The sequence below is a fragment of the Thermobia domestica genome, chromosome 13, assembly GCF_964235325.1.
Source record: "Thermobia domestica chromosome 13, izTheDome1.hap1.1, whole genome shotgun sequence".
Lineage (NCBI taxonomy): Eukaryota > Metazoa > Arthropoda > Insecta > Zygentoma > Lepismatidae > Thermobia > Thermobia domestica.
This window is the reverse complement of record NC_137466.1, coordinates 116,590,582-116,614,758: the sequence shown is the minus strand read 5'-3', so window position 1 is coordinate 116,614,758 and position 24,177 is coordinate 116,590,582. Positions and strand designations below refer to the sequence as shown.

At 36.9% G+C, this 24,177-nt stretch overlaps 1 protein-coding gene across 4 annotated transcripts in view; it reads left to right on the top strand.

The window, feature by feature from the left end:
* The window catches only part of LOC145668446 (uncharacterized), a 272,604-nt gene that overhangs the window by 62,660 nt on the left and 185,767 nt on the right, over positions 1-24,177 (top strand). For 3 of the 4 annotated variants that reach the window (XM_081736323.1, XM_081736320.1, XM_081736321.1), the window contains exon 2: positions 9,024-9,139. The exons of the other annotated variant lie outside the window; for it this stretch is intronic. In XM_081736323.1, coding sequence (XP_081592449.1) covers positions 9,109-9,139 — 31 coding nt within the window. In that variant the 5' untranslated portion in view covers positions 9,024-9,108. The remainder of the gene's footprint in view (positions 1-9,023; positions 9,140-24,177) is intronic. 4 annotated transcript variants of the gene reach the window in all.

Genomic DNA, 24,177 nt, shown 5'->3' with positions numbered 1-24,177 from the left:
TGCAAATTATCTTCCGCTATTATTTTAAATTTGGCTAGGCGAGTTCTTGGCTCGCAAGGCTTTTGACCCTTGAGGTTTGGCATGCAAAATTGTGTGAAATCAGTTCGTTCTTGATGTAAACACTCTATGCTTCATAACAATACTCGAAACAAAACTTTTGCTTCTACCTTATTCAACGAAGACATTCTTTCCACTCCAGCTATTACTATACAGATACTGGAATTTCTAAAGCCTAGTAATCAGTAAAAGATATAAAATAACTAATAGATCTGAAAATATTTAAACAAAAAAGAAATTATCACTGACGGTTAAGGTCCACAAACCGTGAGAGTTGAATTTTGATGAAAATTATTTGGTCTAGGAATTAATTCGTGCGGTTGGTACGCACACATTGAAGCTGTGGTACAAACACAAAATACATAAATACCTTAAGAAAAATATTGTCCATCGCTAGCCACCACTTTCGCCCATCTGTCAGGCAATGTACGGATTCCGTGGCGAAAGAAGTCCTCATTCTTGGAAGCGATCCAGTCAGAGACCCATGTTTCGATATCTTCTGAAGAAGTAAACCGCTGTCCAATCAAATCGTTGTTCATGCAATCGAACACGTAGTAGTCCGAAGGAGCAACGTCTGGTGAATACGGCGGGTGGGGTAAAACTTCCCATCCGACATTTTCTAAATAGGTTTTGACCGGTTTTGCGACATGTGGGCGAGCGTTATCATGTTGAACAATAAGTTTATCATGTCTGTTCTCCCATTCTGGTCGTGTTCTGGCCAGAGCTTGCTTCAAACGCATTAATTGTCGTCGATAACGTTCTCCATTCATAGTTTCACCCGGTTGCAGCAGCTCATAGTACACCACACCTTTCATATCCCACCATATGCACAGCATAATCTTTGCACAGTGAATATCTCGTTTTGGTTGTGATGGACCTGATTCACCTGGTTTCACCCAGGCCTTTTTTTCGTTTAGGGTTCTCGTAATGGATCCACTTCTCATCACCCGTAATAATTCGATGCAGAAACCCCTTTCTGCTCTGTCGTTGAAGCAGCAATTCGCAAATGGTTTTTCGTCTTTCAACGTCTCTGTCTTTCAATTCATGTGGAACCCAATGTGACATCTTTTGAATCATTCCCATGGCTTTCAAGCGTTTGGAGACTGTTGTTTGATCAACGCCTAATGCTGCTGCAAGTTGTTCCTGCGTTTGACACGAATCCTGCTCGAGCAATGCTGTCAATTCTTCGTCTTGAAATTTTTTTGGCTGTCCAGCTCGCTCTTGGTCTGCCAAGCCGAAATCACCACTTCTAAACCGTGCAAACCACTTCTGACACGTTCGCTCAGCTAGAGCATGGTCACCATACACTTCCACCAAAATACGATGACTTTCAGTCGCACTTTTCTGCATGTTAAAGTAATGCAGCAGGACACCCCGCAAAAACACTTTATCAGGCACAAATTGTGCCATGTTCACTTAACTACAAACTGGTGTTGTTGACGCTTTAATCCACTGCCCTATACTACGAACGATACGCGATGACAGGGGTTTGCAACACATGTGTGGATACACGGAACTGTGGGACGCTCCGTTCGTTGCGCCATCTCTTGTCCACCCGCACGAATTAATTCCTAGACCAAATAGTGACAAGATTCAGTTCGAGTTGCTAAGTAACGTAGTAACAGTCACTCGATATGCAAATGATTCGTTGAGCTGCTACACCGACGCCATCTTGAAATCCAATAGGCAATGTCCAAGAATACCCTTTTAGCACAAATATGATAAAGCTTTTGGTAGATCTAACTTCACCGTTGTAATCCGGGATAAGGTATCTATATGTGGGAATACTTCCAGTGCATGATCGCCATCTTGAAAGGCGCCATATTGAATCGCGGTTAAATACGATAAATGGCAAGAGGGTCATGTAGGATATCAAGTAGCACTGAAATTTACTCCTAAACCCATTTCCGTAACCAAAGTTTACATATCTGTTTTCACTTCAGAGTTAAGAGTTCTCTCACTCACAGGAACATATAAAAACTGGGTGAGTTAGATTTGTGTTATGAAACGCGGTCGTGCGAGCATTTGCAGGGTTTTAACTAATGCAATAGTAGTCACTTGAGCCACTATACCAAACAGGTCTTGAGCCTGTAAGAGAAATCGTTAATTAAATGAAATGCCTGTAGTGAAAAATGGAATAGCAGCATGCTACAAATTACCTTTTTCAAAGCGAATGGAAAAGATTAGGTCGATAAAACACATGTTTAATAGTATTAACGAGCAGAGAATGTCAAAGGGATTGTTCGATTAGAAAAATGATATAAACTGGTTCATATTAGTTGAACGACCAAAGTGGTTCGGATTACACTATAATCAGTAAGTCCACGTCTCCTTTAGCGTAGCAGGCATAAGTGTGGGACGTTAAACTGAGTCAAACCAAAAATCTATTTTAAGTAATTTTACATGGTTCATTGTAGTGTGTTAGGATTTCTTCCCCGATCTTGAAAAATTACGCAAAGACCCTCACTGTTGCAGTATTTTGCGTTCTTTTCCAATACTCATACTTAACAACCTATAATTTACCATGCATATTACGAAGTTAAAATACTTTAATATATTTTATTTATTGTCAGTTTGTCTAAATAAAATCAATTTATCTCTGATGCATTGCACACTGAAGGGAATTCAAATTACTAGTTCACAGCCTATTCTTAGAAGATACACCTGGAAACTTAGAATTCACGTTTCTTGCGTTTATTGTGCTATTAGTGATAAGAAATGCATACACACCTGCTAAGAATAGATGGCAACAAAGACTATTACAAGATTCAATACCAAGTTGCAATCCATAAAATAAGCTTCTTTCTTGCTTTATCCTTAACCCTGGAACTCCAGACATATCTTTATACCTTTGTGTACCAGTCGGGTCCAATGGACCCACAGTAATATATTGAGACCCTCTAACCATATAATTAAATTTTTAGGAGAAAATTAACAACGAAATACTGAACAATGTCATTTGAGCAATGTATTTATGACGAATTAATAAAATACACTTCGTAGTTATTGTAGTTATACCGTACACTAGAAATATGGTAACTTAGCAGTATAACTATTTCTTTATATGAGCTCAAATAGAAGTTCTAATTTTTAGGCATAATGAAATAGTCAACCTTTTATACTTGAAATACCTGAAATATACCTGAAATAGTCAACTTTTGTACTTCTTTGGACAGTACCAAACTATCATGGCATCCTGTTGCAATCCAAACAAACTGCTCCCTACAGCCCTACTTTTATCCGGTTTGGTAAATGAAGTTGGGAGTTCTGGCTTACTCTTCTGTATAGTTCCGAAGTAGGTGAGTTTTCGTTCCTTCAATTTACGTGCAAGAGAAAGACTTGTAAAGAAGTTTCGCAGTAATATTTCTACCACTTCCAGCAATTTCTTCTGTCTGTTGAAGAACGACTCTTTCCCCTTGATTTACTTCTCTTCCCTGTTCTGGACTTTTCCCGCTATGTATTTGCATCTTCCACACATAGCTTGTGGTGCTATCACAAATAACCCAGAACTTTATTCCATGTTTACCCGGTTTACTCGGTATGTATTGCCGAAAGGGCACGAAAAGTCACAAGCTGTTCGTCCACTGTCATGTTATCTCCCGGAATATAAGCATCCTGTAGAGTTTTAACCCAGTCTTCAAACACTGCACGAATTGGAGATAGTTTATCATCAGGTATTCTCTGGCGCCTGAGCTCTGCATCATCAAAACGTGGAGCGGAATTGATTTCTTGAAAACGATTCCTGCTCATAATGGAATTGAAGATAGGTCGACCGTTTTTCTTACTCCAGAACTGCCTAGTTCCTTCATTCTTTAATTTTTATACCCTAATAAGTATTAACACACCGATATATTTCTGAAGTTCCTCAACAATACCAGGTTTCCATTCACGAGGAAATTTTATCCTACCTTCCTTGTTAGTCAACTTTCAAATTGTTTCCAGAATGTTCCTACGAAAAAGTAGACAAAAAGCAGATTTCTCATCAACTTCTCTGTTAGCATACCGTGTAGGACCACGGTCGTTTCTAGTTACATTGGCAGCACCAGCACGCCCGCGACTGGTAGAACATTAGAATTTAGTACCCCTCACTATGCCACTTCTAGAGCAGAATATTGCTTCATCTTGCACGTCGCTGTCACTAACATAAGAAAAACCACTCTCACTTGCAGATAACTCTAATAATTCACAGTCCACTTCTCCATCATCTGTCGAACCACCAGAAAAACCCTCCTCTTCTGCAACAGACATTGACGTATGTCGTTATCGGAAAGTCCGACATGTGCCATTATCCTCACACACTAAATCCAATGACTAAAGTGAAACGTGCACTGGCTGGTTTAGAATATATTATAGGTAGAAATTTATAATATGTCCCTGAGAAGTGGTGTCAGGAAGAAAACACCATAAACCAGTAGAAATTACGTACAAAATGAATAATTAGTTAGTTAGGAAAATTTACTAAAACTGCATTAAACTCCTTTATAAATAAAACATTTTTAAACATAACACTGATAACAAAGAATAAAGAACACGCTGACGTTAATTCTGTCATCTATGCTCCATAATGTAAATCAAAACTAAAGTTGAACCAGTATTTATATTTAAAGTATACAGTGGGTCCACTGGACCCACCTGGTACACAATGCTATAATATTTTATATACACCACCTGACTTAAAGGAGCAAAGTATTTCTGACATAACATGGGAGAGGAGCACCATAAAGAAAAAGTCACGGAATATTAGCGACCACTCACGTAAACTTACTCTGTAATTAATAAACGAAAAGTCATATGGGTCCAATGGACCCGTTTGGGACTCCCAGGGTTAAATATTCAATAATTAAATATCTGCATATTTCCACCTTTAACGATAAAACCTCTCTTATAATAAGGGAATGACTAGTTTTCATTACAGAACTGTGATAAATAACTAATTGTAGCAGGTGTTCCTTAAAGTCCGAGGATTTATTTATTATTTAACTCACGTACTTAACAACTCAAGAAATTCATTTTGGGACTTGTTTATTCATTCGCTTTAACACTCAAAATGATATGCAAGTCTCTTTTTGTGTTTGAAATACTCTAGCTGAATATGGTGAATTTCCCCAATATTGTACTTCGTATTATTAAAAAATTGACAAAGCAAACTTACTACTTCTCTTGACTTTCGACTATTATTTAAGGATTTAAGACATAGCACGCAGAATTTAGAATGCTTTCCTACAGGCAATTGCAACACGGGTGTGCAATGAGGTGTATGATGTCTGTCTTCAAATGACAAATGATAGTAAGTAGTACAGCAATTTTGGTGCGGGCAGGCGTGTGACGTTCGGTACTAGCTCATTTGTTGGATCAGTGCAACATTCGTTCCGTGCATAAAATGCGAACAATTAATCGATAAACGTAGTCAACATTTTAAATCAAGTAGTGGTGGAAAAATATAATGTCGTGTGTGAGAATGGGTAGAAGATAAGACATTTGCAGATACATTGCTTGCAATGATAGCAAGCAAATATGATTGTGACGTTTCGCTAACAATAAGTGACACATTAGATGTAGACACTGACAGAGAGTGAGCATGAAGATTCGACAAACGAAATGGATTTGGAACAGATAACTAGCCCTTCAATTGTGACATTGAGCCTTCTACGAGCGAGTATGAGATGTCATCTCCAAGCCGGACAAAATATTACGTGCAACAGAAGCTGTCGTCAACAAATACAAACAAATTCAGGAGCACTTTGAATTATTGAAAAGGAATGGGAAACGTAACACTGTTGCAGCTGCAGCGAAGAAATTCAAATGCAATACGGCGTTTGTCTATAAGGCTTTGAAGTTCCATAACAAACCTCCTCGCTCTCATACCAGGTCACTACTAAAATACGAAGTATTAAAGACATTCAACATTTATCGCATTAAAGGACTTACGGTCCATGGTTATCATTTGAAAGCGTGGATGTTACTGACAACGAGGAAATTGAACTATCCATTCCGTGCTTCTCGTTGTTTCATTAACAAATGTTTCCAGGAGCCTAAAGGGTGTTCGGACCTAAAGTGAAACAATAGTTAGCTAAACAGACATCTTTCAACATTGTTATTGATGCGAGCAAATCAGGTAACTCACTCACGAACACGTCAAACGGTAGCTAAAATATATGTTTATTCCTGATGTGAAAAAGGATTCCCTGCAGTTGCTTGACTCGTGAAGTGGACAGGCGGGTGAAGACGCGCGAGAATTGTTACTTGGGAAAACAATTCGTGCTGAAATTATAACCCTAAAGACAACCAAATTTATTCAGCCTCTTGATGTATATTTTTTCGGCAGTATAAGCTGGTCATTTGGAGAATTGCGGATTCGACACAAATTCATTGTTTATGGTACACCGAACAAGTCATACGACAGAATTTTCATAATGCAGATGCATTCTGTTGTTTATCATCAACTTTGTGCGCCAGTTCTAAAGGACATGTTTGCATATGGATGGCAGAAATGTGAGTAAGCCACAAGAGCAAAATAGTGTCTGTGATCTGTGAAGAAAGTGCATTTGTTAAGTGTTTGTACTGCTCCACGAGGCTGTGTGCTTATCACTTCGTTACGGATCTCCATCATCACAACTGAAGAGCAAAAGGTTAGTAGGTTAATATTTGCTTATATGCTCCAGTTTATATTATTTTCCGTATAATTTTTCTATTATTTTCCTATTAATTTTCTAATACCTCAAGACATATCCTTGCAAAGTCATATGCGCCATTGCACCTAACTTATATTACAGCATTTAAATGTTGAAATAGGTATAATTTCTTACAATACTGCTACTCCATTTTGCACTGCAGGCATTTCAATTTAATTAACGATTTATCTCACTAGGCTCAAGATCTGATTGGTATAGTGGCTATTGTACATCAAGTGACTACTACTGCATTAGTTAAAACCCTGCAAATGCTCGCACGACCGTGTTTCATAACACAAATTTAATTTGCACAATTTTTATGTGTTTCTGTGGGTGAGAAAGCTCTTAGCTCTGGAGTGAAAACAGATATGTAAACTTTGGTTACGGAAATGGATTTAGGAGTAAATTTCAGTGCTACTTGATATCCCACATGACCCTCTTGCCATTTATCGTATTTAACCGCGATTCAGTATTCCCACATATAGATACCTTATCCCGGATTACAATGGTGAAGTCAGATCTACCAAAAGCTTTTTCATTTTTGTGCTAAAAGGGTATTCTTGGACATTGCCTAGTGAATTTCAAGATGGCGTCAGTGTAGCAGCTCAACGAAGCATTTACGCATCGAGTGACTATTACTACGTTACTTAGCAACTCGAACTGAATCTTGTCACTAATTTTCATCAAAATTCAACTCTCACGGTTTATGGACGTTACTTGTGAGAGCCAACGGACAAAACTTCATCTTCTTTCATACAAAATTTGGAAAATTACGCTCCACTGGATCCTTCAGTAATTATTATTATTAGGAGTAGCAGTAGCAGAAATACTGTGAGGACACGATATCTAAATAATAGAGAGTTCCTCTCTAGTCTCATGGTGGCGGGACCTCATGTGGTTCGGATCCCACGTTGCACTGAAGGTTCACGTCTCATATGAATTCGCTGATAAAATGGACGCTAAACCCAAAATCAAATCAAATCTACTGTGAGGTAGTCCGATTTAAAGAAATAGATTGAAAATGTAAATAGGATATTGGCAATAGTTTCTTCAATCCCCTTTTAGAGACCCGTGTTTCGATATCTTCACAAATATTATAAATCATGCTGATTTGAGTAAGAATCATTGCTCAAGGTTTAAAATACAAAGCCCACCTATATTAATAAATCGACTACTAAGAATTAACACTGACCGAGATCTTCAAATAATAAATGTGTGTCTTCCATTATATTTTAAGTAATAGGGCATAATCTTATCAGAAAAAGGTAATAAGATAATTAGACTCATTTAGACTTAAATCAAACAGAGTGATCAGTGGCGTATTAAGGGGGGCTTAGAGTTCTAGTGTTGCTCCATACCAGCGAACGCTTCTCAGAGCAGTGAAATACGGTGGTTGTGATGTTACGGTGTGGGGGTTCATTTTGCTGATATGGGGTCGTCCCTCTGCCTGCCATTCTCAGTAGCATGAAAACGGTATGAATATTTTATACAGTTCAGTGCTTCCCATTGAGGCAATTTTACATAATGAAACAATGTTGCTATCAACATGATAATGCTTTCTGTCATCGATCTTCCGTTTTAATGAGATGCCATGGTGCTAATTCTGTGCAACGACTAGACTGGTCTGCTCAAAGAGACTCGTTCTCAACCCCATCAAACATCTGTACAACTGTTTGAGTCTTCTAATTGTTCGACAACATCGGATGTTCCTTAAGGGAGGAATGGGCGATCATAACGTCTATTATTTAATCAGATATTAGTGGAAAATCCTCTCCAAGATGTATACTGTTATTCAGGCAAATGGAAGCCCAACACATTATTAGGAAGTTGTGAATTTTCTCGCTCTGCCAAGAACATGGTGTCCAGTGACATGTTGTGAAGTAGTGTACTTCCGTCTTTTTATTAAAATAAAAACCTGTTGTGATCATTTACATATTTGAAAGTTAAGGTGGGTAAAATTAGAGGTTAAAATGACTCTCTAAGCCAAACGATTCCTTACAACTCTTTTCAACACTACTATTTGTACACCAATTAAATAGTGTCGCCAAGTGGGGATCTGACCACTGTTTCCGCAAAGTTTAGTGTTTCCAGGTGTATTTATATACCAACCGAAAACCTTACAACTTAAAGGTTTTAAGTTATGTACAGGAATAATTATCTTTATTTTATAAAACTTTTCATAACTTTGTAATTTTATTTTAATTTCAATAATATTGAGCCGTGATCGAATTAAAGTTCGACCAACGGTAATTTTATTTTTTAAACAATGTACATTAATCAGCCTCTCCTTTTTAGCTCACACAACAGGGCAGGTGAAATTTACGTGGTGGAACAACCCCATCCACCCCGAGTTGTGACAGTTATCTGGATTTTTTGTTGAATGTCTTGGGCATTATTTTCAGTCGGTGCTTGTAAGTAGTATATTTTAGATAGTTTTTATTGTGTTTATAGGAGTGTAAAAAAAACTTCAACGTATGACTTAACATTACGAATGGTTATATATATACACACATATATATATATTCGAGCCTCAATAATGACGATTCACCATTTTAATTGGCTTTCTGAAGTAACATATTTAGTTATATCGTCTAAATAAAATAGAATATACATGTACTAATTGATTTCAATGGGTTATGTATCTGAGAGAGAGAGAGAGATAGTTTTATGGCTATTAAGACTTATTACGGGAGACAACACACTCAAAAAATATCTCCTATAATAATATGTTATCTTTATGTTTTCTGAAGGACTCAGTTACTACTTAGAGAAAGATTTCTTTTCGGCAGTTTCTTGCTGCTTTTTTAATACATGAAGTGCCATCAGACTATGACGAATTACTTGTTGCTGAAATGCTTTTACAAAAGTTTGGAAATTTGGTAGCAGTTGATTATAATTAAACAATTTCGTATACAGTGAGCTTGTAGTTATTACTTGATATTAAAATCCTTATCTCTATGCGACCGAGATAGACTAATACACTATGTTAATATTGTAAAATCTACTCGTATTAAAATTTCGTATTATGGGGTGTGTTTATCCAAAAAAATATGGATTATTCATATTTCAGTACTCTTGAATATAATAAAGAATTACGGTAGTTATCTGGAATCTAAACTATAGGAGAAGGTTTAGGCCCTGCGTGACCTAACTGTAGAGGTTTAATGTTACGGATTGTAAGAGAATAAGGGTCAGAATGTACTTGTAATAACCGACTTTCTACATTAGTTTTACTTTAAATCAACCTATCCCTATCTTAAATCTCCATTAGTTATAGTACACCTTAAATAAGCTCCAGTTCAAATGTTGGAATGAAGAACGTGCGCAAAGGGAAGTCCTATACGTCAGAATTTCCTCCAAAATCCCGACTTTTCTGTAAACTTAGTCCAATTTCAGGGGTAATTTTTACAAATTTTAGTATGATTTATCCTTATATTGAATTTAGATTCCCAACAATCTTTAGACTACCCGAAAAAATAGCTATGTACGTGCCTGGTTGTAATTACATCATGCATAAAGGCAATCTAACACGTGTAAGTTCCTATATTGTCATGTAGGCAATTGTCTGTAAGAAGTCCGGGGCACGTGTCTCAGTGGTATAACGGTCACCTTTGGTGTGAGGTTCCCTGGTTCGACCTTAGCGCATGTAGATTTGTGGCGTAGAATATCGTGTCTATGTGTTTTCTCATGGATCACCTGTTCCCTCTCACAATCTATCATATCAATATTTCACATTTCTTAATCATTAACCATTCGTCTTCTTTAGCTTACAGAGCATAAATCTGAGATGTTAAAACACTTCATTTCGGTTTCCTTCTTGAAAGTACTCTGAAAGTGCCTCAAAATGCATCTTTACATCATTTCCAGATCATATTCACTGGTTCCTCGCTTTTAGGATCTTAATCTAACGGACTTCGGACTAGTCAATTCTGTCCAAAAGTCCCGATTATAGACTGAAATTGTTGGATTTGCTGTATTATAGTAAATTTTTACAATGTAACAGATGTTTTTCAATGTTAGATTGGTTAGTGTGCTTAATTAAAAGCGCAGTACATTATTTCGTAATGTAATTTGTGGATATTATCCATTGCAGACATAGTATTGGAAATTACGGATAATCGACAACATATGAGCGCTTTTGACCACTTTTAGATCGATAAAACGAGGAATGAATGTAGTTGGCAAATTATTCATTTTAAAACCCACAGTTATTATGACATTCATTTTGATGGATTGGATCTCTTTGCATCTTCATATATGTCGTTTCTAAAACAAACTACACCATGAAGGCATCTTTATCCCCTGTTCTACGCAACCAACGAGCTAAAAACCCAAAAAACAATGTGTAAAAATAAACTTTTTTAACCTTTTTTTAGGAAAGAGTGAAGAGCATTGCTATCTATGAGGAATGTGTTGTTATCATCTTTCTTTTCCTAAAAATAAATAAATAAATGTCTATTCATTGTATTCCGGTATGTAGAGACAATACCATTAATTATACTGTTGGTTGTAGGTTGCATTTAAATGCTAATAGGTGCATTGTTCTCATGCCTATTCATTAGAACGGGAACACACACAGAAAGAGCTCGTTTCTTTTCAAGGTTAAATTTATTATTATAATGGAGGAAAAATTGCGTTCAAAACCGTGTTCTTTCTTCGTATTTTTTTATTTTCTAAAAAAAGGCAAATGTTAGCATATTTATGTATAGGGCAACAGGGATATGTGTGTGTTTATAGCATTACGTTGCTCAGTTAGATACTGTACGTTCTCATCATTACTAATTCCAACAGTAACGTTGCATTTTAAAGATGCAGAGTTAGTTCCATAGAGTATTATTTTTTTTAGAAAAATAATAGGTTACTTTTAATAATGAATTCTATGAAAGTTTATCTTTATAGAAAGAAATGTTCAAAAACGAGATCTCATTAAGCTGAACAAACTTATACAGTATGACTGAGTTTAAAAGCCCATGAGAGAAAATGAAGAAAATCCGAGTGTTTTGCACAGCCTTTTCTCGACAACCGTTTTAAATAGATTTTTGAACATAGTTAGATCCATTGGGTCGAGTTGGGCCATTTCACTTTCATAATCAACTATTATTCATAACAAGTTGAGATAATTGAGCATTGAAGTAGTAATTAACGATGAAATACATTAATCCCTGGGATGTTAGATAACCCACATGGCAGTTGTAATTCCCGGTTGCTGACCTCCAAGGCGTATACTGCTCATATACAGCCTAAAAACTCTCTATGCCCTATAGAACCCGAAAGTTCAATACCGCATTCACAAAAGATGAGCATAAAAGCAAAATACATTTTTTCTCTTAAAAAATGTTTTGTCAGAAAACAAGGAAAACGCTCTACTCATAAAGTAAGTGAGTTAAATGTGCACTTGTATTTTATTGATAACGCTTAGTGCACAACGATGTTGATAACAAAATATGTAACTGTAGAAACAATCCTGCTGAAAGAAAATCAATGTAAAAAATGGATAAAACATGTATTCTGCACAACGTGTTGGATGTAACTTGTTCTCAACACAACGAGATTAGATCATGACTTGTTTTGAACACAACACTAAGCAAACTATATTACAAATAAAAATACATCTTTCGAAAAACCAAAGTAAAATAATGAAGTGCCTAATTGCAGTCTTACAGTAATGTAAAGAGGAAAAGGTTACATACGGGTATTTGGGAAAACCTGCAGAATGTCCAAAACAAACACTGGAAAATTGCAGCAAATATCCGATACAAGGATAGCAGACTTTAATGTATTGAAAGCTACTCTCGTTTCGTATTTCAAATAGATGCAATTGCATACGTGTTCAGTTTCCTGAGATCACAGCGTTCACAGTTTTCATGAGAAACTTCTGGTGCAGTCACATTAGTAGCAGCGTGTATTTCCTTATAATGGAACAGAAGAGTTGAGTCATCCTTGACATCGAGTCATCCTATGCTGTCTTTAAAAGCATATGATGAATATCCCGTAGCTTCAGCTCTGATATCAGCTGCACTGACTTCATTGCTGGAGGAGGGTTGTGTTGATGACGGCATCTGAGTTTGAGTGGCGAGACAGAAGCGCTACTATCTGTGAAGTAACATGGGTCTATTGATACTCGTATTGCGGTTCTATTATGTTTTTGCTCTTTCCTGAAGTTAATGTCTTTTGCTATTTGGATTCCATGCAAGAGCTTGTAATGTTGCAATTACCTGAAAATTGTCCAGTGTTTCGGATAAATCTACAGTGTCAAATAATTTCTGAAAATAGTATGGTATTGCTCTGGATAAAGAATCGTTTCCCGAGAATGTATGTCCTTTGTGATTTGCCCAAATAGCCTGTCATAAGGAAGAAATTTATGTCCTCGCATAAGGAAGAGCATTGTGTCTGAGTCAATATGTTCACTAGCATTGTAAAAGCAACACTGAGCCATGACATTATTTTTGTTCTGATCAACGCATTCATCGCTTACCAGAAGAACATGTCTGACTGTTGTAAATGTTACCTGCATAGGCATAATGTTGTTGAGATAATGATAAACTGCACTAGATATTTGATTCGCACTCGCTCTGACTGGTTTCTTGCCCATGTTTATGAGTAGTTCTGTTTATGTTATAAATACCGAGATTACACAATACCAACTGATGAACATAATACGCCTCTTAGGTGGGTAATTTCGATAGAACCTGTACTTACTACAAACTGAAAACAATTTTCAAATATTTGTGGATCTTAAGTTTTGCTTCTGATTATGCTGTAAAGTGCCTTACTCCTGTTTTGTTCGTTTTGAGCACATGCTATGCGTTGATGCAGACTTTCACATGTAGTGCACACATCAATTTGATTATTATTAAAATTGATGTTATATTCTTTGATAAATATGGCATAGAACATAGTAAAGATCATTTTCAGGTCTTTATTTACATAATTATTACACATACTGTGAAGATTCCGGATATTCTTTAATTTGGAAGGCAAGTACATACCGTATTGTTTAATTTATTTGCAAATACAAACAAAACTTTCCTACCAGATAGAATATTATTTTCTTTTAATAATTCTTCTATTTTCTTTAACTAATTAACTGATTTTCTTGTGAAATTCGATCAGAAGCGACAAACTTTGAACAAAAGTGCTACTACATCCAGAAAACGTAGGAACCATTACACAGGATGTAATCTGATATCTCTACGACCTTCCCCATGCTTATATTGTGGTCAAAAAAGGATAAACAACACTCTGACACACGCTTTACATCCAATTCGTGAGTGTAGTACCCGTGCGCATGATCATGAATAATGTATGATTTATAGGGTGTAAGTTTAAATTTTTGTTCACGTGAGACCATGGTTTCTGTGTTCTTTTTCTAAACATCCGTATTTGAGTAACATTTCCGCAGTGCTCAAATAAGTAACTATTTCTTATGGCATTACTTTAACGATTTGTAGATCTTAGGTCACCATTCTATTTAACGTCGTTTCAATAAACTACATACGCTGCAGTGAAGATGATCTAGGATTAAGGAAGGCTGAAGTCTGGAATATGTGTGCCAATGATCTTGGAGGACAATTAGGAAATGCAGTCATATTGTACATAGGCTAAAATTATCAAACAAACTCTATATTTGTTTCACAACCAACTCTCTATTGATTATATAGTAGTTGTATTATAGAGTGATGTATCAAAATAACCGCATATACTATTTTCTCTCACTTTATCATATCACTTACGTAGCTATACCAATAACAATTGTCTCAAGTAATTCAATCAAACATTTTTGTAAAGTACACTAAAACACTATAAAATAAACATTTAATAGCATTTTTCTAAAGTTTAACGTCCCGAGAGATGGTGATGATGATAATGAACAAAATAGTAGAATGCAGAAAGTAAGAGGAAACGGGACAACTCTCAAAAAACATACGCACAGTGTTTGTCTACCACAATGCCCACTTGGCGTAAGCTAAGAACTACACCGGAATTCACACATAACAGATGAGCGTTCTAATACTGAGCCACAGCAGCCAATGATTTAATCAATTTAATCAACTCAACCTTATTTTCAAGATAGTTACATGCAACTGTGAATATCATACGTATACGAAAGATCATGTACCGCAGAAATAGATAAAATGACATTGGCATAACTACTTGAACCACCCATTAGGGATCCCAAATAAATTTTTAGGATACAGTCCCCCGTGGTCTTCATGTTGTAATATAATACTGTGATTTTAGTGTAGTTAATCCACTCATGTAGCTAAAGGGATGGACAAATCTAATTTTGGTTTGGAAAAAAATGAATGCATGCCTATCGCGTACTACTTTGTAAGTGATAAAATAAAAAAAAAAGAATGAAAATTGGGAAAAATGTAGTTCAAGGCCCAATCACTTACGAAGAAAGGGAGAAAAAGATCACAAAGGTTTGCACATGAAATCCTTCCCACCAATTGCTCTCTACCTTTAGAGTGAAAATGGAACGTCCACTGGCAGCAAAGTTCCCGACAATGGATAGAAGGTTTCACAGTTGAATACTAAGAGGTAGAGGGGGAAGAGAGAGAGCAAAGAGAAGAAGAGAAACCTGTAAAGTGAAAGGCGACAAGAAAGGGAGGAGTTGGCCGACCATAAAGAATGAAAGAGAGAAAGAGAGGATTGATATGAGTAGGGAAAGTGAGGGAGTAATATTGTAACCATGGCAACGGGCGAAGTGCTTAGTTTCTGGGTCACGAAAGATCCTCTTTCTGTCATTTTACAATGATAAGTGTGCCTTTGGAAGTGTCTGTGGCAGATAGTTGTTCCAGTGGCATAACTCCTGTTTGTCTTTTGCAGTACTAACTTCCTCCGCGTTCGCTTTATTAGACATTAATGTTTTCCACCTTCTGTCTGTTCCGGAAGTCCACTCTTTTTGTTCGAAGATATATCAATATCATCTCTTAACCTCCTGACACATTTTAATTCTATATTGTGCATCTTATATTTCAGTGTAAAAGTTCGTATACGAACGTTATTTATAATCTGTTGAGACGCAGATTGAGACATCTACATCGTTGTAAAAAATCGATGACTTTAAAGCAATGATGAGCAATTTGTAACGCGCTGCGAAACCAGGACAAAACAAGAAACATACTTAGGAACCGTTTTCCAATTTCCTTCTCTTCCTCAAGTACTACTATACCACATGTGTTTAAACCATACATTTTCTGAAAAGTTGATTCCATTTTCTTGTGCGCTTCTATGGCAACTTCAGCCAGTATTACGAGGATATAAATGTAATTATGTGAAATCTCAATTTTCACTTTCTTTTTTAAATTTCGACTCGGTACAAACGGCCTTGCACTATACAAAGAGCTCGATAACCAAAATATTAACAAGAATATTCTCACGTTAAAAGTGTAGATTCAAGCATTTTATGATGTTCGGTAATCCTCCTCCTGTTACACATGGGAATTTAAAAAAGAAACAAATCATGGTTTTTTGTCACTTTTTTCTTGATCCGGATGAAACATGCTAGGGCCGTCATTTGACTATCACTAATTTAAAAGATGAAGTACAACTTGTGGTAACTTACTAAACCATTTTCGAAAGTCTATGTTTGAATTTGGAGTCTCAATATAACACAGAACTAAATTTGACAATTGCCTTTAACTCTTTGAAGCACGAGTTTTACCCAGATCGAATTTATGGGTACTTTGCACTTTTTCGTTTCGTACTGACGCTATAGAAAATGAAAAATTCAAAAACATAACTTTCTTGACTATATTTTTTTTAGCTATGTGGTGGTATATATTTAATACACTCAGCCACAAAAGTATCTCCCACCCTAAGTGCTCTAATTCCATTACTTGGGGTCCAGGTCTTTTGAAGATGTGAGAACGCCTAGACAGATGCAACCCAACTTAAAAGTAACTTTTCTCGGCACTGACAGCAGTTGGTAGCCCTGATCCAGGCGTTCATCCAGTTAAAATTGTAAAGTAGGTGACTAACGAAACAGTTCTCCATTCTAAGATGAATCTCTATGGTTGGGATCGTGTTTTCCAAAGAACACCATATATTTATCTTAATATTGCTGTGTATGTAAAGTATTTTTTATATATTGTATGTTTAGAGAAGTAAAAATACTGACCACACATGAATCAGAAAATGCTTGAAAGTAGCTGAAAATATAAAATCTAGAACAACTGCTGGAAATAAGTTAATAAATAATTGTCTTCATTGAGAGACATTATCCAATTCTCCTCATTCCAACATCTTTTTCTTTCTGGAGGAGAGAAGATCTTTATTGTCACACTGAGTATGTATTGAAATTGAAATTTAAACATTTGAAAAAGGTTCAACCTGGCCGGGATTCGAACCCGGGCCCGCCGAACAGAAGTTCAATACGCTAACCACTTACCTCCCGCGTCACTTAACCTTTTATCTAAACTTTTAGCTAGTTAAAATTGTTGCATGTAAGACTATACAAACTAATAAGTCTCGTATTAGAAGACGTTCCTTATGACTATCACAATGACTTACTCGAGATTTCCTTCTTTAACTCAAAAGCAAGTTATATAGACCTTCGTCAATGAAGAAAATATCACGAAATGTTCTCAAGTTGAGGCTACCTCATCGTTTTTAACTGCTCCCGATTTACATTACTACTATTCTTCCTCATCGTAACTTCTAATTTCCAAAGAAGAAGAGCTGGCAGCATTTACGCCGATCCCAAGAGTTTCAGTATTCGTGCGCTACCCTAGCCAGCTGCTTGAAGTTGGTCATGTAAAATGTACAGAAAAATTTGAGCAAGAGAACAGAACCTAACCAACCCATGCGGGGCTTCTAACCCATTCCTACTACTAATACTAATACTATTATTATTATTATTATTATTATTATTATTATTATTATTATTATTATTATTATTATTATTATTATTATTATGGATCCGTATAGTAAAACTGCAAGCTTATTTTAATGAAAAAAGTGTTATGAAAATTTTTTAAATCCTTGGGCAAGGTTTCAAACTACGCCAAAAACTATTTATATTGCTAAAACATTGCCCTAGAACACTCGGCCACGAGGACCAACAGCAGTTGGCCTTAATTTCCGCTATATGTAGGTCATGACTTTATGTCCTATCTGTATCGGCCAATAAGATCAGAGAATGTCTTAAATTTTTGAAATCTCCCGCACATCAAGGTCTGCGAGGTCGTTAGTTACGCCTCTGGGCCCGTTCCATACACGACAAATTAATTAAGGGGACAATATTGACAAATCTGACAATAATATACGAATATATATTATTTCTAGTGCCCCTAATAGTAGGCTTTTTTTCACTGAAATGGGCCCACAACTCATTATTGTTTTGTTTACCTTGAGCGTGCTGTTCTATTTATGTAATGTAGTGAACCCGTTTGATGCTTCACTTATAATTTCATTTTCGTATCGTATATGGAGCAAGACAGTCTATCTATGAAAATGCTTCAATAACTACCAAAACTTTTTTTAGTGCTAGCTAGATGGCTAGCTCCCCCAAATGGTTATACCCTTTATATGGAAAGAGAAGGAAGAGGATTGTGGATGGAAGGTATATATTGATGGTCTAGGAGTGCATTACTTTTTAGTTCCAATAACAAACAAGCAAAAACAAAACATAGATATATTACGAAGATAAATACAGAAACAGATGTGAATATATAACAGCAGACAGCAGACATTATAGCATTATGCTATAATCATAAGGATGGGGAGTAGGTACTTTTGTAAGATTGCCTTTATTGTGGTTGTGAGATCATATGAAGGACATTATAGCTTTAATGCTATAACCATAAATGAGGGGAATGCATGAGATGGAAATAAAGTGCATCGGACGTCACAACATATGGGATGTGTTAGTGGACGAATGAGCTTATCTTCTGGTCCTGGAGTGGCTCAGGACCATGATGGAAACAGTGTGAACTCTGTTAGAACAAATGGACTACTGTGCAACATAGGATGGAATTATGAGAGGTGAATAATAGTCGGTTTTATAAGCAGCAACGGCATGAATATCGGGATGATCAGGGGGTAAAATGTGATATAAAGAAAATAGAAGGGAAAATGAAGTATGATGAAGGGGGTGAGAAGGGGTATAAGCTATATAAAAAGTTCATTGTATCTAAGAGGAGGGCATGTCGTTTCTCGAACAGTTTAGTAATATACTTCAGTCGGAGTGTTTCGAGGTGGTATAAAATATGGGGGAAAGTTAGGCGCTTGTAAAGTTCATGTGTAGGGCTGGATAATTTAATGCGAAATGCAATACGTAATGCATAGTGTTCAAGAATTTTTAGTTTCCCGTAATAAAAGGGAGAGGCGTTAATCCAAGCTACGAACCCTTACGTTAGTATTGGCCGGAGAAAAACCTTGTATGTGTTTAGGACGACAGATGATTTGAGGCCCCAAGTCGTTCCAGTTAAGCGTCGTAATAGATTCAATCTATTATAAGCTTCAGCGACAACCGTCTTTAAATGAGGATGCCAGGTAAGGTGTTTGTCGAAGGTGAGACCAAGATATTTAACGTAATTAGCGGGTTTCAGGCGAGTGTCGTCAACGGTTAAATTGAAATAAGATGAATTTTTCTGAATTTTAATACGTTTTCTGGGAGGAAGAAGAAATAATGTTTGCGTTTTATCTGGATTGATCTTGAGCCTCCACTGGTTGCACCAGCTGACAAAGGAGTTGATAGCAGTATTAATTTGCTGTACTGTGTTCCCTAAGGCAAGGAAGGCTGTATCGTCTGTGTATTGAAAAACTTGGATGTTGTCTGGAAGTTGCGGTAAGTCTGTAACATATAGAAGATATAATAAAGAAGAAAGTGCTGATCCCTGACGCACGCCGGAATGTAGAAAGACGGCATGTGAAAGAGCACTATTTATTGAGATATAGGCCATTCTGCAAGAGAAAAAATTATAAATAAAACAGACGTAGGCAAGATGAAGTTTGAAATTCAACGATTTAGCAATGAGACCTTGTTGCCAAACTTTATCAAATGCTTTTTCGAGATCAAATAAAACTAAGCATGATGGTTTGAAGGTGTTATAATGATCAGTTCTTATAGTGAGCATTCGTAAAAGTTGGTCGTTGATACAGTAATTTGGACGAAAGCCTGCTTGATGATTCGGGAGAAGGTTTTTAACAGAGAGGTGTTGATGGGACCTGTGAACGAGAATACGTTCGAGAATTTTGCTGTAGATGGATGTTAATTGAATTGGCCTGTAAGAAGCAACGCTATTGGCAGGTTTGTCCGGCTTTTGAAACATTAGAACTTTTGAGGTTTTCCAGTAAGACGGTATGTAACCTGTCCTGAGTATAAATGTAAAAATGAGAGCCAAGAGGTGTAGGAGAATATACGGTCCTTCTTTGATATGGCGGTATGTGATCTCATCTATGCCAGGGACAGTATTGCGTTTTCGTGCTATGGTGTCTTGAATTCCAATGGTGGTGATAGGAGCTGTAAGTGGTTGGGTAGCTGAAAGAAAGTGGGATGGATTTAGTTGAAGGTGAGGACACTGAATATTAACTTTTTCGACTGGATGAGTTTTCGACTGATTAGTAGGTGGTAGAGGAGTAAAAATTGTTTGTAGATAATCGGCAAAAGCGTCCGCTTTATCTTTATTGGTATGAAGAGCTTTGTCATGGTGAATTAATGGATATGGTGTATGTGTCTTTTTACCTGTTAGGATGTTGAATCTTTTCCAAAATTTCGTGGGGTGAGTAGTATCTGAAAGTTTATTGCAAGTGTCTATTCAACGGCGTTGTTTATATGCCCGTAGGTAATTTCGGATTGTCCGTTGACATTGTCAATGAAGCCTCAAGGATTCTACATTGCCAGTGCGTTGATAATCTCTATAGAGTTCTCTGGAACGACGAATAAGTGGAAGGTAATGGAGTGGGAGTTGTGGATGACGAGGAAAAATAGTTGACTTGGGAATATAGAAGTTAGCAGATGCATGAATGGACGATGTGATAACGTCAAGTACATGATATAATCCTTCTTCTGGTAGGGGTTTCTAACTTTCCAAGGCTGTGTTCAAGAGAAATGTGGTATGCTTCCCAGTCTGCTTTATCAAAACGTGGGACTTCACGTAATGGAATAGAATTGGAAAGGTTTAAGATTCGGCGTGTGATAGAAAGTTTAGTTGGAACGTGATCACTGCCCATCGGATCGAGTACGTGCACAGTGCATTGGTCAATTAGATTATGCGAAACTATGACTACATCTGCTGTAGTGTTGGAAACATGTCGAGTTGGTTTGGGTAGTTGCAGAATAGTGCCTGAAGTATGCGTGGTGATAAAATCCTGGAAGTGGCGTTTTGACGATCGGTACGGCTGTGAAAATTGATGTCAGCCATGATTACAAACATTCGAAAGTTACTGGAAATATATTGAAAAAACATAAGGAAGCTCATGACCAGGGCGAATGTAGATTGTGGCAATGGTTACATAAAGTTTTGAAAAATAGAGCGTAACAACCAAGTTTTCAGACAGATTTTGTATTGGAGGATGGAAGATGCGATAAGGTAAGCTTCGAGGGAAACCAATAGCTACCCCACCATTTGCTCTGCTGGCTGGTATGGTGTTGTCATGGCGAAGTACACGATAGTTTGAAACTTTGCTAGAGCGTGCAGCTGTAAGGTGAGTTTCGTTTAGTAAGAATCCATGAATGGTTTCCTCCAATAGAAGTTGTTCAAACAAAGTCCTGTGTTCCTGTAAGGAGCTGATATTCAGAAACAAAAAACTAATATGAAAGTCCATGTCTGAAAACTCAATGTGGATCAGTTGTAAGGTCAGTGTTGAGAACAGAAGAGTGAAAATATACATTTTGACCAGAGTAAGTAGCTTGGAAGTTAACATTGAGGATTCTTACTTTATGCCGGTTGGAAAACCCAAATGAGGATTCTATACAGGTGAGGGAATTTCTCCGAAAAGAAGGGGGAGACAGTTCGTGGCTATTACAGTTGATGTGTAGTTACACATTCCACTGCTAAGACGACAGTAAATCAAGATGGCAGTGATGATGTATGAAGGGGTGATATGTTTATGTACTTTATTTACAAATCACACATATCACATCCAAAGCTAATGAACTGTATGATTAAACCCATTTTACTGATTCACCCAGATATCATGAAGGAACGAGAAATAAGACTTGACGAATATTTTAGATGTTACTTGCTTCAATTCTTATTTAAAGGTACATGTGTTAATATGATAAATATAACATGCTTTGTTCATATGTTAATATACTGATATAATACTTAAATATTAGTACAATGAATTACTTATCTTAACATCTTTCTGCAGTAATCGTTGCTTGCTGCTAGCTAAACCACATGTTGCTTGCTAACCATCATACTTTGTCTTCAATCACACATAAACTGAGTAGCACTCTAAAACACTGTTAAGAACATGTAAATCTTGTCTATGAATGAACATGAGTGTTTCTCTAACCTATGAATAAATATGCCTTTCTGAAACTATGAATGAATATGTTTGCCTAGTTGCACTTCACAACACGTTGTCGAATGCAGAGACACAACTTGAATAGCACACTGAAGGCACTGTTGCCAGCCAATGCAAACACAACTCACTAAAACTCACCAGAAAAATCACTAAAAGAATCACAAAGAATTCACTAAAACCACTAAACTATATACAAAAATGAAACTAATATGAATAAAAATAATGCACATATGCAAGCTTATCCATCCTCCCCCTCCTTGATTGGACACAATCAATTAATATTCTAGGGGTAAAGGAATTAGCTTAGCAACACTACGCCGAAAAATGCCACTTTTACACTTCACAGTTGCCACTTGCACTAAATTATCACTGCCCGGATGAACTTCTTCAATCACACCTAACTTCCACGCTTGACGAGGAACATTGTCTTCTTTTAACAATACGACCATGCCCGGTTGTAGATTAGGCTGAGCTGACTTCCATTTTCTTCTTTGTTGTAACTGGTTGAGGTAATCCCTTGACCAACGTTTCCAAATATGCTGCTTCATTTGTTGAATCCGTTGCCATCTTCCTAATCTGTTGATAGGCACGTCTAGTAGATCTGGTTCCGGAAGGCTGAGAAGTGTAAATCCCATTAAAAAATGTCCTGGACTGAGATACATTGGATCTGTAGGATCGTTGGAAATGGCTGTCAATGGTCTTGAATTTAGAATGGCTTCAATTTGAATAAGTAACGTATTCAACTCTTCGTATGTCAGACTTGCTGTTCCTGCTGCACGCCGTAAGTGGTACTTCATGGATTTTATTGAACTTTCTCATGACCCCATGTGAGGAGATCTGGCAGGAATGAATTTCCATTCTAAACCTTCTTGAGCTGAGTGTTCCAGGATGTCCTTTCTGTTAGTCTTGGATTCAAAAAATTGTTGCAATTCTCGATTAGCGCCAACAAAGTTTGAACCATTGTCGCTACAGATAGATAAGCATTTTCCTCGCCTAGCAATAAATCTCTTCAATGCTGCGATGAAGGCTTGAGAGCTTAAGTCTGAAACTATTTCTATGTGAACTGCTCTAGTGGCTAAACAGATGAACAACGCTGCATAGACTTTCATTTGAATTTTGCTGCGAATTGTGGGCTTGGCATAAAAGAATCCTGCGTAGTCCACTCCCACGTGTACAAATGGTCTTGCTTCATTTACTCTTTCCTTGGGTAAGTGTCCCATTAACTGTGATGAACTTGTTGATCTCCACTTGAAACAAACCAAACAATTGTGTACTATTGCCTTGACCATCTTCTTAGCTCTTGGAATCCAATATCTGGTACGCAAAGATGCAATAAGAAGCTGTGGTCCTGCATGAAGCAACCTTTTATGTTCTTCTTTGACTATCAGATGGGTGAAATGATGACCTGCAGGTAGGATGAATTGGTGCTTGTTGTCGTACTCCAAGTTTGAATGTTCCAATCTTCCTCCTACTCTTAGCATTCCTTCCGTGTCAAGAAATGGAAAAAGATCCTTGATTGAACTCTTTGTTGAAACTTCCATTTGTTGCTGCAAGTTCAATATTTCTTTATGATAGGTAGTATGTTGTACTATCTTGATACATCTGTGTAACGCTAAACGAAGTTCCGAAGCGTCAAGACTATCGGTTTTTCTTTCTAATTTCTTGGAGAGACAATTCTGTTTGAATCGCAAACAATATGCTACTACTCTCAACATTTTGTTTAACGATGAATACCTTTTCATAAAGCTTGTTTCATGAACTGCCACCAAACTTATCATGACTTTCTTCTCTTCTGGAATACTAGCTGGCTCATTTTGTTCTTGACATGGCCATTCTGCTGTGTGAAGAAACTCTGGACCATGCCACCATTCTCGAGACTGAATAAGAGTATTGGGATCCGCTCCTCGACTAACTATGTCTGCCGCATTTTCTTTACTAGGCACGTGGTGCCATTGATTGATTGATG